This window comes from Triturus cristatus, chromosome 12, assembly GCF_964204655.1.
Source record: "Triturus cristatus chromosome 12, aTriCri1.1, whole genome shotgun sequence".
NCBI lineage: Eukaryota > Metazoa > Chordata > Amphibia > Caudata > Salamandridae > Triturus > Triturus cristatus.
In genome coordinates, this window is record NC_140595.1 from 496,237,943 (window position 1) to 496,250,858 (window position 12,916).

The 12,916-nt window shown below is 44.7% G+C and overlaps 1 protein-coding gene across 2 annotated transcripts in view; it reads left to right on the top strand.

Moving 5' to 3' along the window:
- The window catches only part of NOD2 (nucleotide binding oligomerization domain containing 2), a 249,801-nt gene that overhangs the window by 80,796 nt on the left and 156,089 nt on the right, over positions 1-12,916 (top strand). For both annotated transcript variants that reach the window (XR_014972358.1, XM_085639531.1), the window contains exon 2: positions 7,992-8,509. Coding sequence is in view for 1 of the 2 variants with exons in the window: in XM_085639531.1 (XP_085495657.1) it covers positions 8,051-8,509 (459 nt within the window). In the remaining variant the exon portion in view is untranslated. The remainder of the gene's footprint in view (positions 1-7,991; positions 8,510-12,916) is intronic.

Genomic DNA, 12,916 nt, shown 5'->3' on the forward strand with positions numbered 1-12,916 from the left:
ATAGGGAAAACAACAATGTCCATGTAGGAAACACACAACTGCCTGGTAGCACAACCGTCTGTATACGTATTGTTACCAATTCATTAAAATATACGTGGAGCAGGCTTTAGTGCCACCCAGAGGAGTATAACTCCCTCCCCTCATGCTATAGATTGCTTGGGGTATCATTCTGCCATCCAGGAAATGCTTCTATTGGAATGCTTGAGAGACTACAGTATATCTGAAAAGTACACTCAATTATCATGCTATTTAGCACATTCATTTATTTTTCTTCTATATGCATTCCATATAGAAAGTAATTCATGTTTTCTACTTCCTTAGCCTTGGCATAATGAATGGTGCAGGCTTTAAAGTGAGAAACAGCAATTGTGCTTGTAACGCATGTAACCAGGATTAGTAAATGCCTCTGTTTGCATGTATTGGCACTTTAAAGCCTGACCTACTAGCTTTGGAAATGCTTGTCATTTCCATGGAACTGCCATTTGCCTTACCTGTTATTCATGTTGATATAGAGCCTTTTGCATCTACTTGGTAGTAGGTTCAATAATCTTATTCACTTTGGAATCATGACATTGTTTAAAGTCACTTTTGAAATCTAATTCTACATGTTAAGGTGTCACCTGACACAGCTTGTGCACTGTTACTTCTCAAACATTTTGTTAGTTTACAGTGTTCTTGTAGCACTGGAGCCCACCCATTGCTTATCAATGGTTGATTTAGTTGTCACTCATTTTCTTGTTTTTCATTGATGAATATGTGCTGGCTTCACGTCCTCTTCTTCTGTTTCACCCCCCTCCCCCCTGGAGTAGGGCCATATGTTTTTTCACTGCTTGTGTTTTGGTACCTTTATACTTTCTGTGGAAGCACTCTGTGAGAGTGCATTTGTTTGCAAGCTGCTTCCCACATGTGCCCTCATCATGCTTCATGTAGCTCTTTCTTACCTGTGTGCTTCTGTCCCTAATGTTTCTTCCACCTGCTGTTTGTTTTGTTGCTTGCCCTCTCTCACTGTTTGCATTTATGCTTTCTCCACCCGCTCTCCATGATGTTGCTTGACTCCACCCGCTGTCTCTATTGTTGCTTACCCCACCCAGTGTCCATGTTGTTGTTTGCTCCCCCACTGTCCATGTCTTTGCTTGCCCCTCCTGCTGTCCTTCCTTTGTCCATGTTGGCTCGCTTCCACCCTCCCGTTGTCTCACTCCCACTCTCTCCCCCTCCGATTGTCCGTGTCGCCATGCTCTCACCCTCCCCTTGTCTGTAACCCCTTGCTCCCACCCTCACCCCACCTGTGGTCTACGTCAACTTACTGTTACTTTCACTCTCCTTGTGTGTGATTCTCCCCAATGAAAGCACTATGATACAGACATTTCTGGCCGTATTATAGCACTTTTTTGCTTCCCTCTTCCTCCTTCAGTTGTTCATGATGGCGCTCCTACTTGTTTGCCCTCCCACTGCTGTCTGTACTGCCTCCCCACCCGCCATAACCGTAAAAAAGAAATGGTGTCCATGTCATTACACTTCCCTCCACCACCCATTCTTCCACGTTATAGCACTTTGCTCCCCCTAAATGTATTTTGGCACATTCAGTCTTAATGCCTCCCCTGGGGACAGATGGGGGAAATAGCCCCTGACCTGCCGAAAGCACATTTGACACCAGGGAGTTTTGGCTTGAATATGGAGGAGTGGGGACTGCCAATGCCCCATCCCTAAACAGAAAAGTTACAGTCCAGCCCCCAATATGCCCTCCCAGGAGGGCAGAAAGCTCACTAGGCACCAGAGATTATTTGTTTTGAATTGGTAGGAGTGGGGGCTGCCCAAAATGGGCATGCCAAACCCCCCACCCTCCAAACACATACAGGACAGTCCTTCTGTCCCCATGGGGGCAGATGGGTGTTATTATCCCTGAACGGCCCACTGGTGGGGCAGAAAGCCCACTAGACAACAGGGATTTTTTTTATTTTATTAAAGAAGAGTGGGGGTTGCCCACAATAGGTATGGCCATGCCCCCCACACCACATAAATGGGGACTGAAGTCTTTCTGCCTCTCCTAGAGGCAGGTGAGGCTGTAGTTGCAGACCTGCTCTTCCGGGGAGCAGAAAGCCAACTAGGAATCGGGGATTCTTTTTTTCTTAGTGTAGGGGTGGAGGCTGCCCAGAATGGGCATGCCAATGCCCCCACCCCCCACATTTATTTTTGCTGGCCATAGCACTCTGTGAACTTCACCACTGCTAGCCAGTGCTAAAGTGCTTGTGCTTGCTTACCTATAAGTTCCTAGTAATGTGGTACTATATGTACCCAGGGCCTGTAAATTAAATGCTGCCAGTGGGCCTGCAGAAATCATTGTGCCCGCCATGAAAGTATCCTTTTAATATATGTCCAGGCCTGCCACTGCAGCCTGTGGTGCAGTTTTAACCAAACCCTTTGCTTGGCTCAAACCTTCCTTTTAGGTCGAGCCTAGCACAGTGCGCATGCGCTGCTCTAGGAGATGACCTTTACAGCTCGGTCACTCGTGCTTGTAGTGGCATCCACCTTGCGGGAGTGAGCAGCGGCACGCAGGGGCCATCTGTTTTCAATTACCGTGGCCGCGAGCGCTTGTTGACACTCCATTACTCTCGCTCTCACCCTCTCCCTCCCAAAGCCTCCTCCCCTACCCCTTCCTTCCCTTCCCCGGATGCAATGACATTTCTGTTGAGGTTCTGGAAACAATTGTTATACCTGATGGAATTACAAGTGGCATGTTTTACTTTTCGTGGTTCCAAATAATCTATTTATTTAAGCCCCGGCGGTGCCACACCGTCGGGGCTGAAACCCTTTAGACCCACCGATGCGCCACCTCAGCAAACGGGGTGAAGCTCCCAGAGTCAGCCCCTTTCTGGACATGCTATATTTCTAACCCTAGATTACCTGCACGACTACAATTTAGCAACTCTACATCGTTCACTTTTTACGTTGTTGGCTGAATACCTGAAACGCTTTGAACATGATTATTAACGCGTTGGGCATTAGTTTACAACGCGCTGTGCCAAGGAGGATTATTTTGTTCGGCATGCAACAGCACCACGAAGCAACTGTTTAATCTGCATGTTGTGGTTTATGGGAGTTACTCCTTGCGCTCGAGAAGACAGACAAATATAGATCCCCATAGATTACCTGCACGACTACAATTTAGCAACTCTACATCGTTCACTTTTTACGTTGTTGGCTGAATACCTGAAACGCTTTGAACATGATTATTAACGCGTTGGGCATTAGTGTACAACGCGCTGTGCCAAGGAGGATTATTTTGTTCGGCATGCAACAGCACCACGAAGCAACTGTTTAATCTGCATGTTGTGGTTTATGGGAGTTACTCCTTGCGCTCGAGAAGACAGACAAATATAGATCCCCATAGATTACCTGCACGACTACAATTTAGCAACTCTACATCGTTCACTTTTTACGTTGTTGGCTGAATACCTGAAACGCTTTGAACATGATTATTAACGCGTTGGGCATTAGTGTACAACGCGCTGTGCCAAGGAGGATTATTTTGTTCGGCATGCAACAGCACCACGAAGCAACTGTTTAATCTGCGTGTTGTGGTTTATGGGAGTTACTCCTTGCGCTCGAGAAGACAGACAAATATAGATCCCCAATATGATGACGTATAAAGGGGTGCTCACTCTGGGCTGGGGTAGAGGCAGTGACACCCGCTGACCTCTGAGATTAGAGCGTTGACCCCTGGAGGTACCGGCTTCAGCAGGGACGACTCCCATGTGCTGCTGAGAGGCGGTTGGGAGAGCCCTACACATATTCGACGCATAAACACGTGCTTTTGGGTGACGCCTCACCGTTTGGTGGAGGACCCATGCATTGCTCAATTTGTAAAAGATTACCACCGGGGACCCGCAGTTTTGGAAGTCAGCTGCAGGTGTTGGCTGAATACAAAGACTGTGTGGTCTTTATTTCACCCGGTCCCTCTATAATCCGCCGCCCGTCAGTCTCTCTCTGTCCCTTTCTCTCTCTCGTTCAGGCCATATTATGTCCCTGTTGTCTTTGCCACTCTTTCCTGTCTTTCTCTTTAGTGTTTTAAACCCATGCTCTGGGTCATGGTCTGATGAGTGAGAAATAGGTGCCAGTGAGCCCCACCTGCAGGCACCACTCCAAATTAAGAACGTCTGCGCGGCCCTTGAGAGTGGGGGCTGCACACTGACGCTCTGCCCCGGGTCAGGCATGGAGATGCCTGTCAACTTGTCCACCATAGAGGGAGGGGCTCCCACTGTTCACTGGTGTCAAGTCTCCTAAAAGCACTCCATTTTCGCCTGTACAGCTGAAGGCTGCTCCCGCTGGTGTCTGTTCCGCGTAGAGGCTTTTGGTACTGGGGGCTCACCAGTGTCCGGGGTGGAGGCTGCTGCCACCAGTATCCCCGGGGGTGGAATCTGCTTTCAGTGGTGTCCCGGGGGTGGAGTCTGCTCGCACTGGTATCCATGAGTTGAGGCTTTGGACGCTGGGGTGCAGGGGCACATTCTCTCACTAGTCTCCCTGTTGTCCTGGGTGGAGGTGGCTTCTACTAGTGTATGTTCCGCGTGGAGGCCACGTCTACAGTCTCAGCAAAGAGGCCAAGGCGCGGTGCATGAGCGTGTGTCTGGCGCAGAGTGTCAGCATCTCACCGTGCCAGTGCAGAGAAGCAGGGTGACTGGCTGCCTTCAGTTGGCATCTCATCATGCCAGTGCATAGCAGCAGGTGACTGGCTGGCTTCTAGATTCTTTGGACGCACATCAATTTAATATTGAAAAAAAGAGTACTCCAAATTTAGTTTACTCAAACCATCTTGGAAATCAATGGCCATTGATTTCCCATTTAATCCTAAGATCACACATCACCTGACCTGAGTGCATGCATTAGTACATGAGGACTGTTGCATGGTTCAAGTCACCACCTCCCGTTTGATGGACCAGGTTCCCGCCTTGGCTGGCACCCCTTGCCTTGCTGCCTTCCATGCCTCCTTCGCACCCACCACATCTCTGTCGTTAATGCTTAATCCTTCTCACAGGGCATGCAGGGTGGATGATGCCGCTGATACATGAAACGTGACCGGCTGCTGAATGTACTTACAGATGTTTGTAACCTCGCAGCTTGTGTGCTGCATGGCTAAACACTTATAAGATCCCAAAGGCGAGACCTATTGGCTATGCCAATGCTTGTTTAAACATATGTAATCCCTAGCGTAGGCCCTAACCAGCCGATTGGGCTGGGTGCATTGTATTTAAAAAGTAGGACATGGGTTTTTAAGTTTTACATGTCCTGGTAGTGAGAAACACTTACATTTGTTTTTCACTTCTGTAAGGCCCACCTCTCCCATCCCATAACATTGGGTTGTATTATTACATTGTAAAGGCATGCACTGTAATGTCGTCCAACTGACGTGTATGCGTGAAAGCACTTTTAGGTGCAGAATCACCCTTGGTGCAAAATAAACAGGGTTGCACCATCACATATAGGAGTTATATCACATTTAGGTACAAATCACCCTTCATGCAACATCAACAGAAGTGTGGAAAATATTGAGGAGAAAAACATATTTAGGTGTAAAGTCACTTTAAGGTGCAAAAACACCTTTCTGGGAACACATTAAGGATTTAAAAAAAATATCTATGAGCAAATATCAACCTTTGTGCAACATTAGCATGAGAGGTCTCCTTTTTGGGGAACACAATATAGGTGTGAAATCACATTAAGGGGTCTTCAAACTGTGGGGCGCGACCCCCAGGGGGGCCGTGGAGCGATGCAAAGGGGGCCGCGCCTTCCCAGTCACACTTCTTCCCAGGCCCAAGGGCTTCAGCCCCCCTTCTTCCTCCGTCCTGTGTCTCAGCCTGGGCTGCTGCAGTGCAACTCGAGCTGCTGTGGGCTGAGGGCAGTGTCTGGAGTCTTATCTCTGGCAAGTTTTTCACAGGTCTTTAAAGACCATTTGCAGTTTTTACATGCCTTTGTAAACTAGTTACAGAGGCTTAGTTTTTTTCCTGGTTCCAGTACCCCATGGGTCCCCACTCGGCCTATTCCTTGCATTTGTATTTTACATTTAGTGCTGTAGTGTAAGAATGCATTTAATGAAAAGGAATATAAAGTAGGGTTGCTAAAAGAAAAATGCCATGCCATGTTTTGTTTAAAGAGCCTGTAAAGATCTCCTCTTGACACTAAATAGACTTATAAATAAAAAAGTATGTATGCATTTGTTATGTGACTTTTATTTCTTTGTTCTATTTATCAGTATCATTGAGGCAGCCTTAGAACACAATTAAAAGTGCTTTCTATTTATATTTGCTGTCCCAAGTATGCACAGATAAGTGCTGAAAATACAGCTTTAGGTGACTGCTTATTTTTGTACCGACTGGGCCATCAAAATAATCTGCTGGCAACCCTAACCATAGGACTGTAAGTTTGTTGCAGGATCAGCACGTTATTTATTTCCTTCACCCTCGATCCCCGATTAATGCCGCAATAGTTTAACTTAGATCTTAAACTCTACGCCGCCTTCAATAACATGCTGAGTTACTTCATGGGTCTGAGAATGCACCCTGCATTCAGACAACTCATTCCTCATTCTCGCCCTCCACTTTCACGTTCACCCTGCACTCACAGCGATCACAATGCACTCACACTGATCACCATGCACTCACACCATTCACCCGATCACCCTGCACTCACAGTGATCACTCTGCACTCACAATGCACTTGCGCTGTTCACCCTATACCTCACCCTGCAGTCACACAAGTACACTACTCATCCTGCACTCATGTGACACTTCACTCACCTGTTCCCCTCACTGCTCAATATGCAACTCACTCAAACAAGCCCATCAGTAATCATACATTCATTCATACCATTCTGAACTTGCATCCGCATGTAAATTCATACGCCACCTCACTCACCCGGAAGTCACTCCTCTTGCCCTACTCTCACACTGTTGCATCACTCACCATGCACTCACCTGGGCACTCTTGTCACCCACACTGTGCAGAGGGTTAATGTGCCTGCTACAAAGAATATGTACCATGCAGACCACAGAAATGAGTGTGAGTAAACTATGAGTAGCGCTATAGAAAAATTAAATGTTTGTCAGAAAGGTGCTATAGAGAGATGAGGTGCATTGTTGGCGAGTGCAGGTTTAGAAATTTTTGTCAGGAGGGGGTCCTTACACCCCAAAATGTTGACAGGGGGGTCTCGGCATCCAAAAGTTTTAAGACCTCTGCTAGGGTGTAACATCACCCGAGGTACATTATCATTTGGAATGTGGAACCAATATTAGAAGTTTCCAGCAATCAAAGTGGCTGGGTGAAATGCACCATAACGGCAATTGTCCTGTGTAGCTCATAATGCCAGTGGGTCTGGAACCTATTTATATAACCCCCCCCCCCCCCGTCAGAAGGACAGGGGAAATCCTGATGTATTTTGTGATCCATGTATTTGAAATACCGTGCTAACATATTTCTCCACCGTTTTCCGTCCACGCGCCTCTGCCTCCGGTCTGCATAAAATTGAAAGTGCATGATTCATGTGCATTCTCGTAATTATGAAAACTTGGACTTCCCCAAACAATTTCCTTCTAAGCTTAAACATGTAGACCACAAAATAAAATAAACAGACTTTCTCGTTGTAATTCTTTGTAACCTCTGCTGAAACTATTCATGATCCTAAAGCCAGTTTTTTTTCTCTTTTCGTAAACTAGATGTGACCATTAAAAACTATTTTTTTTTCTTAAGACTTTGCTGTGAAAGAGAGTTAGATTGGTTTATCTTCAAACTGTAATTCTTTCACGTCTACTTCCTTCCCTTTTTGTGGTCTTGCAACCCCACCCTATGAAATTGGCTGCCTTCTGTTGTGTCCCTTGATGATGATGATGTATTTTTAGCACAAATCAGGAAACAGCTGCCGCAAGGTAGGAGTTGCCGATGACATCCACGTTAGACATATGATTAATTCGCAACATTTCATGTTTTGTCTCCTTCGTCCCTAGGTTTGGCAGCTTGAACTTCCAGTCCCTCTGTCTTCTTCTGATGCTCGCAATGATGTGGGATGTGTGCCCAGGAGCTTCTCAAGACTCGCCGGAGCCAGCTGGTGTTGGCTTTAGCCGGTGGATCGGTGGAGAACTTTGAAGGCGTTCTTGATTATTTGCTCTCATGGGAGGTGTTGACCTGGGAAGACTATGAGAATGTGAGTATTCGAGGACATGGGGTTTCGCGCCTCGCGCGAGCCCTTTTGGACATTCTGTGGAATAAGGGGGACCAAGGGTATGAACTTCTAGTAGCTGCCCTGGAAGAGGTTGGAAAGACGCGTCAACCGACAGAGGTGGAGCTACTGAAGGTAGAGGAGCTCTCAGAGCCATCTGAGTATCTGCGGAAGCATCGACCAGTGATCGTACGAAAAATACATGGGCAGGTTGAAGGCACCTTGCGGTATTTGCTCGATGCAAACTGTATTTCAAAATACGAATGCGAAGAAGTGCAGCTGCCCATGTACACACGTTCACAGCAGGTGAGACCAAAGTAGAATTCATCTGTTCCTTAAAATCCTCGTTTGTGTGCAATAATGAAGTTCATGGACCAGATGCCCACTTTACTAAGCTTTTCTGTGTTCACCTGTGAGTTGAACCCTGAGTTGTGCATTTTGCATGTGTTCCTTCAATGCACAAAGCTGGATTATGCATAAGGAAGTGTTAGAAGCTTGTGGGTAATGTGCGCATACATTTCACACTCCTAAGCTACGCTGAGATGTGTAAAAGTTGGCATTTCCAGGTGGTTCACAAAATGTCTGTCATGCAAATAAATACTCATCATATTCCTCAGAGCACGTGCCTTACACGCAAAGGAGTCAGGTGTTCATGGTATGCAGACAGTGCATTAAAATGTACCAATCTATGTATGTTTCGTATGACATGTGAAACTATTATGGCATGTGGGCAAAGAACATTTTCTGTGGTTCTAGAGTGAAATATTAAAAATAATATGTGAACGTGTTTGTTTCCTAGTGCTAGAAATGTGTACTGAATGCAGATGTACAGAGCACACAACTAGGATGGAAACAGATATAAAGCACCTATCTTAATAAATACTATGAGAAACTCTCACATCATGATATAGTCAAAAATGATTTGCAATTAAATGTTCAGTGTAAAGTTAAAACACACACACCCCAATAGGTTGCTTGTAATAAACGCTTGTTTACCATTTAATTGTCCTTATCAAATCTGAGTTTATGGTTTAGAACGTGAAGGGGATTACTGCTCACGAGTTGTGACCTTCATAGGTGCATTAAGCAAAGTTACTCAATAAGTGTATCCTTAGCATGTGGTGACTGAAATAGCAGTTAAAGAAAGGGAGCTAAAATGAATTGCAGTTGAATTGTTTATGTGCAGTTAATGGTCTAATCAGAAATGTGTTCTGCACATTGACTTCTAGCTCTTGCATCATGCATTGTGATGTCACTTTTTAAATTAAGTAAATCATTACAGTATAGTAGTGATTTTTTTTCTTATTACTGGGAAGTAGGGAAGTTACAACTGGACTGTGCCAAGGAAATGTGAAAAAGGGTTTTATACATGTGTTTCACGCCTCTACATATTATAGTGTTATTGAGACCGGAGGAAAAATATGGGTCACAGTTGCAGGCTAGTGGAAATATGCACAGGTGAACATAGATAAATAAAACAGTTCTGCCACAATGAATGTGGGTGCAGTTTCCATTTTTCAGACCTTGCATCAGGGCTTTAGGTGGGCTGGGTCCTGCCGGTGCTCAGCGCTGGCAGTTCTAAAAAGCAAGTGCCAAGATGGGTCCCTTTCAGGCTCTCTTTAATTGCTCTATCCGTCCGAGTGAAAACAAAACTCTTAACTTGGCTGCAGTACCACCCTCCACTGCCTTTGATGCATCTTTAAAGGGACTCACTCGTTACAGTTCTTTCACAGTCTCATTATTACAGAACTGAAGCATTTTAACTATTTACTACCAAGATGCCATTGTTGTTGCCTATTTATCTTATGCAACTAACAAACATTGACAAAGTCAATAGTCCTGGCTTGCTGTAGGTGTTATGTTACTTGTTGCATTTTAGGTCTGGATGCAAAGAAGGAAAAAAGTAGCACAATACCAGTCAGGCGGGACCTAATTCCAAGCATAGATTTCTAACTTATGTGTTTTAGGCCACGCCCTTAATTAAATTAGCTACGCTGCTTTGACAAACCCCCAGTTTTTTCATCCCACTTAAAGCCCTGCCTTGCATATATGAGGTTAAAAATTGTAGAGTTTCTGCTTTGCTCCTATATTCAAGTACCGTTCAGTATACTTCGAATAAGACAAATACTGTAGGACCTTTCGATTTTAATCATATTGCTTTTTTTTCTCTCATAAATCCACTAAATTGCAGATCTTTTCCATCACCAAATACTCTAGTGCAGTTCAAATAACTTTGATTACATAAGCTTCCTCATGTAGTGTGTTTCATCTTTCACTTTTTAACAAAAAATCTTTAATCCCTTCACTATATTTCTGTGCGTCCTCTTATAGCGCTCTGTCTTCCAAGGAGCTTCTAACAGAACAGTATAAATCAGCGTACAAGGCTGTTCAAAATCAAGCCCTTTCCCCCTTATACAAATTTCTTCTCTATGGTCCATACTGTTGTCTTAGGACACATTGTGGGAAGTAATGCATGCCTCGCTTGCCATCCCAGGTCCTCATGGACAGCTATCAAACGTGTTCATGAGGCCGCATGTCTGATCACCAAACCAAGATTGAGAAGATCCTCCCTCAGCTGAAAGAACTACTTAGGCTCTCTTTTTCTCTTTTAGAGAATCGACTTCACAGTGGTTGTGTGATCTATCAAATATTTCCCCTGTAACAGTCCTTTGTTGCCTCTAAAGTGAAACTCAAGGTGTATGGTTTATGGTGGCCCTCTCACTGGTGGCCAGGTCTGGTGCCTTAGTGGACTAATGCATCCACGGTAGGGGCCTTTGTTTGATCTCGTAGTCACACTTTCAAACCCTAGTGGGTCCACTCAGCCTTTCATCCTTCTGAGGTCAATAAAATGAGTACTGTTGAGTTTGGTAACAATAAACATCTGTTATTCAGCGCCAAGATACCCTTCGGGGCAAACATGCACTTTACAAATACACATTTTATGTTCTGCTACTGGTAGGAGCACATCTGGGCCATGCTGCCAGTCCAAAAGATAAAAAAAAACCTCAGGTGCCTGCAGGCTTTGTCTGCATCTCGACCAAAGCTCTGCAAGGACCTTCCTTTGCAACTCAGACTTGCTCCTTCTTTGGTGCAGTTCAAACCCTATCTTTCTAACCTCCCGCAAAATGACCTCATTGTGATGCTGTGGTGGTCAATCACCATAGTGAAGTTTTAATACCAACATGTGCTTACATCGACTCCATGGTTTCAAAAACCACTATATTGTGAAGGTAGGTGGTGGTGGAGTTAGAACAGTATATCTGTACTTCCCTTTATGTGCTTACCTTGATGATATAGGCGTAGTCCGTATTGAGGTCAATCCATGGACAGGTTGTCCTTATTGGCCTCGAAATTGTGACATAGAGTGATGCAGCGCTTCTGATCTCTTCTGAACTTGTACACACTAAAGCCCTCATTACAAGTGGCCATGTGCTACGTGCAATATATATTGCACCTGATAAATAACAATACTGTGGTGTATGCTATTCGCACCGATTAAATGACAATACTGTGGTGCATGTTATTTACTAGCAGCCGCGGTCCGTGAAGGTAATATAGGTGACGCCAGGTAAGGGGGGATTTGGAGGGATGATGCTGAGGAAAAATTATTTATTTAATTTCCCCTCGGCATCGTCCCTCGAAATCCCCCTTTACTGGGCCCTACCGTCCCACCGCTGTTACCTGCATGGACCACAGTTGTATACCAGATACAATAAATCTCACCTGTATTTGGCGGGTGCAATAAAATCCACAAATATGATTCTGTATATGCAATAACATGAGTTATCACATATATCAGAGTCTACATTTATCTGGACACTCATAATGTGGTCCTTTTTGTCCTCGGCTGTCTTTGCAAAAATACCTGCTTGTCCTTTTACTAACTTGTTGGCTATTTAACCTGTTGGTATGTTTTATAAGCAGTTATGGCTACAGATTTGCAGTTTTCTAGCACTAAATGGCATGCCCATGCCCATGACGAGACCATCTCATCATGAACCCCGCCCGCTAATGCAACGCCCGGCACAGGAGGGGGAAAAGGCGTGGCACTGAAGGGGTTAACTCAACAATCCTGAATTTATCAACCTGAAATAGCTGAAAAGAAGCTGCAAGAGCTTTACTCACTGAGCTATCTTATTGGCCACCACTGGCAGCCTCAGTGCACTTTACAAGCCATAAGTAAAAAAAAAGAAATCTACTCCACAATTTACATCAAATGTATAGCCATGTAAACAGTGCTGAATGTGAAATGCTTTGCGAATGGTCCAGAGATAGACTATCTGTGAGGAAATGAGCAGGACCTTAACAAGTGTTCACTCTTTAGTTACAGGGAGGGAATGGACCTAGACATATCTTCATTGAAAGCGCGAATGCCACGGTCTTGCTGTGCATTTGAAGGTTCCTCCAAACTGTGCTTTAAAGCAGTGTTACGAATTAAGATGTTATACGACAGTCCCAGAAAATATTAAGGATTGGTCAAATTTAGGAAAATGCAGAAAGAGTTTAGGAAATAAACATATCAGTCATGTACTGGCCATTTAAGAGGGCTTAGATCAGGCTTCTCCAACGAGTAGCTCGGGATTCGCTTGGTTGAACTAATAAATACATTTCAAAATTGAAAAGCATGTATTTGCGATGAAAATGTGTGTATTTGCAGAAGACAAAAGTTAATGTTTGGAGACCAATGGTTGAAGGTCCACTGAATTTCCGGTT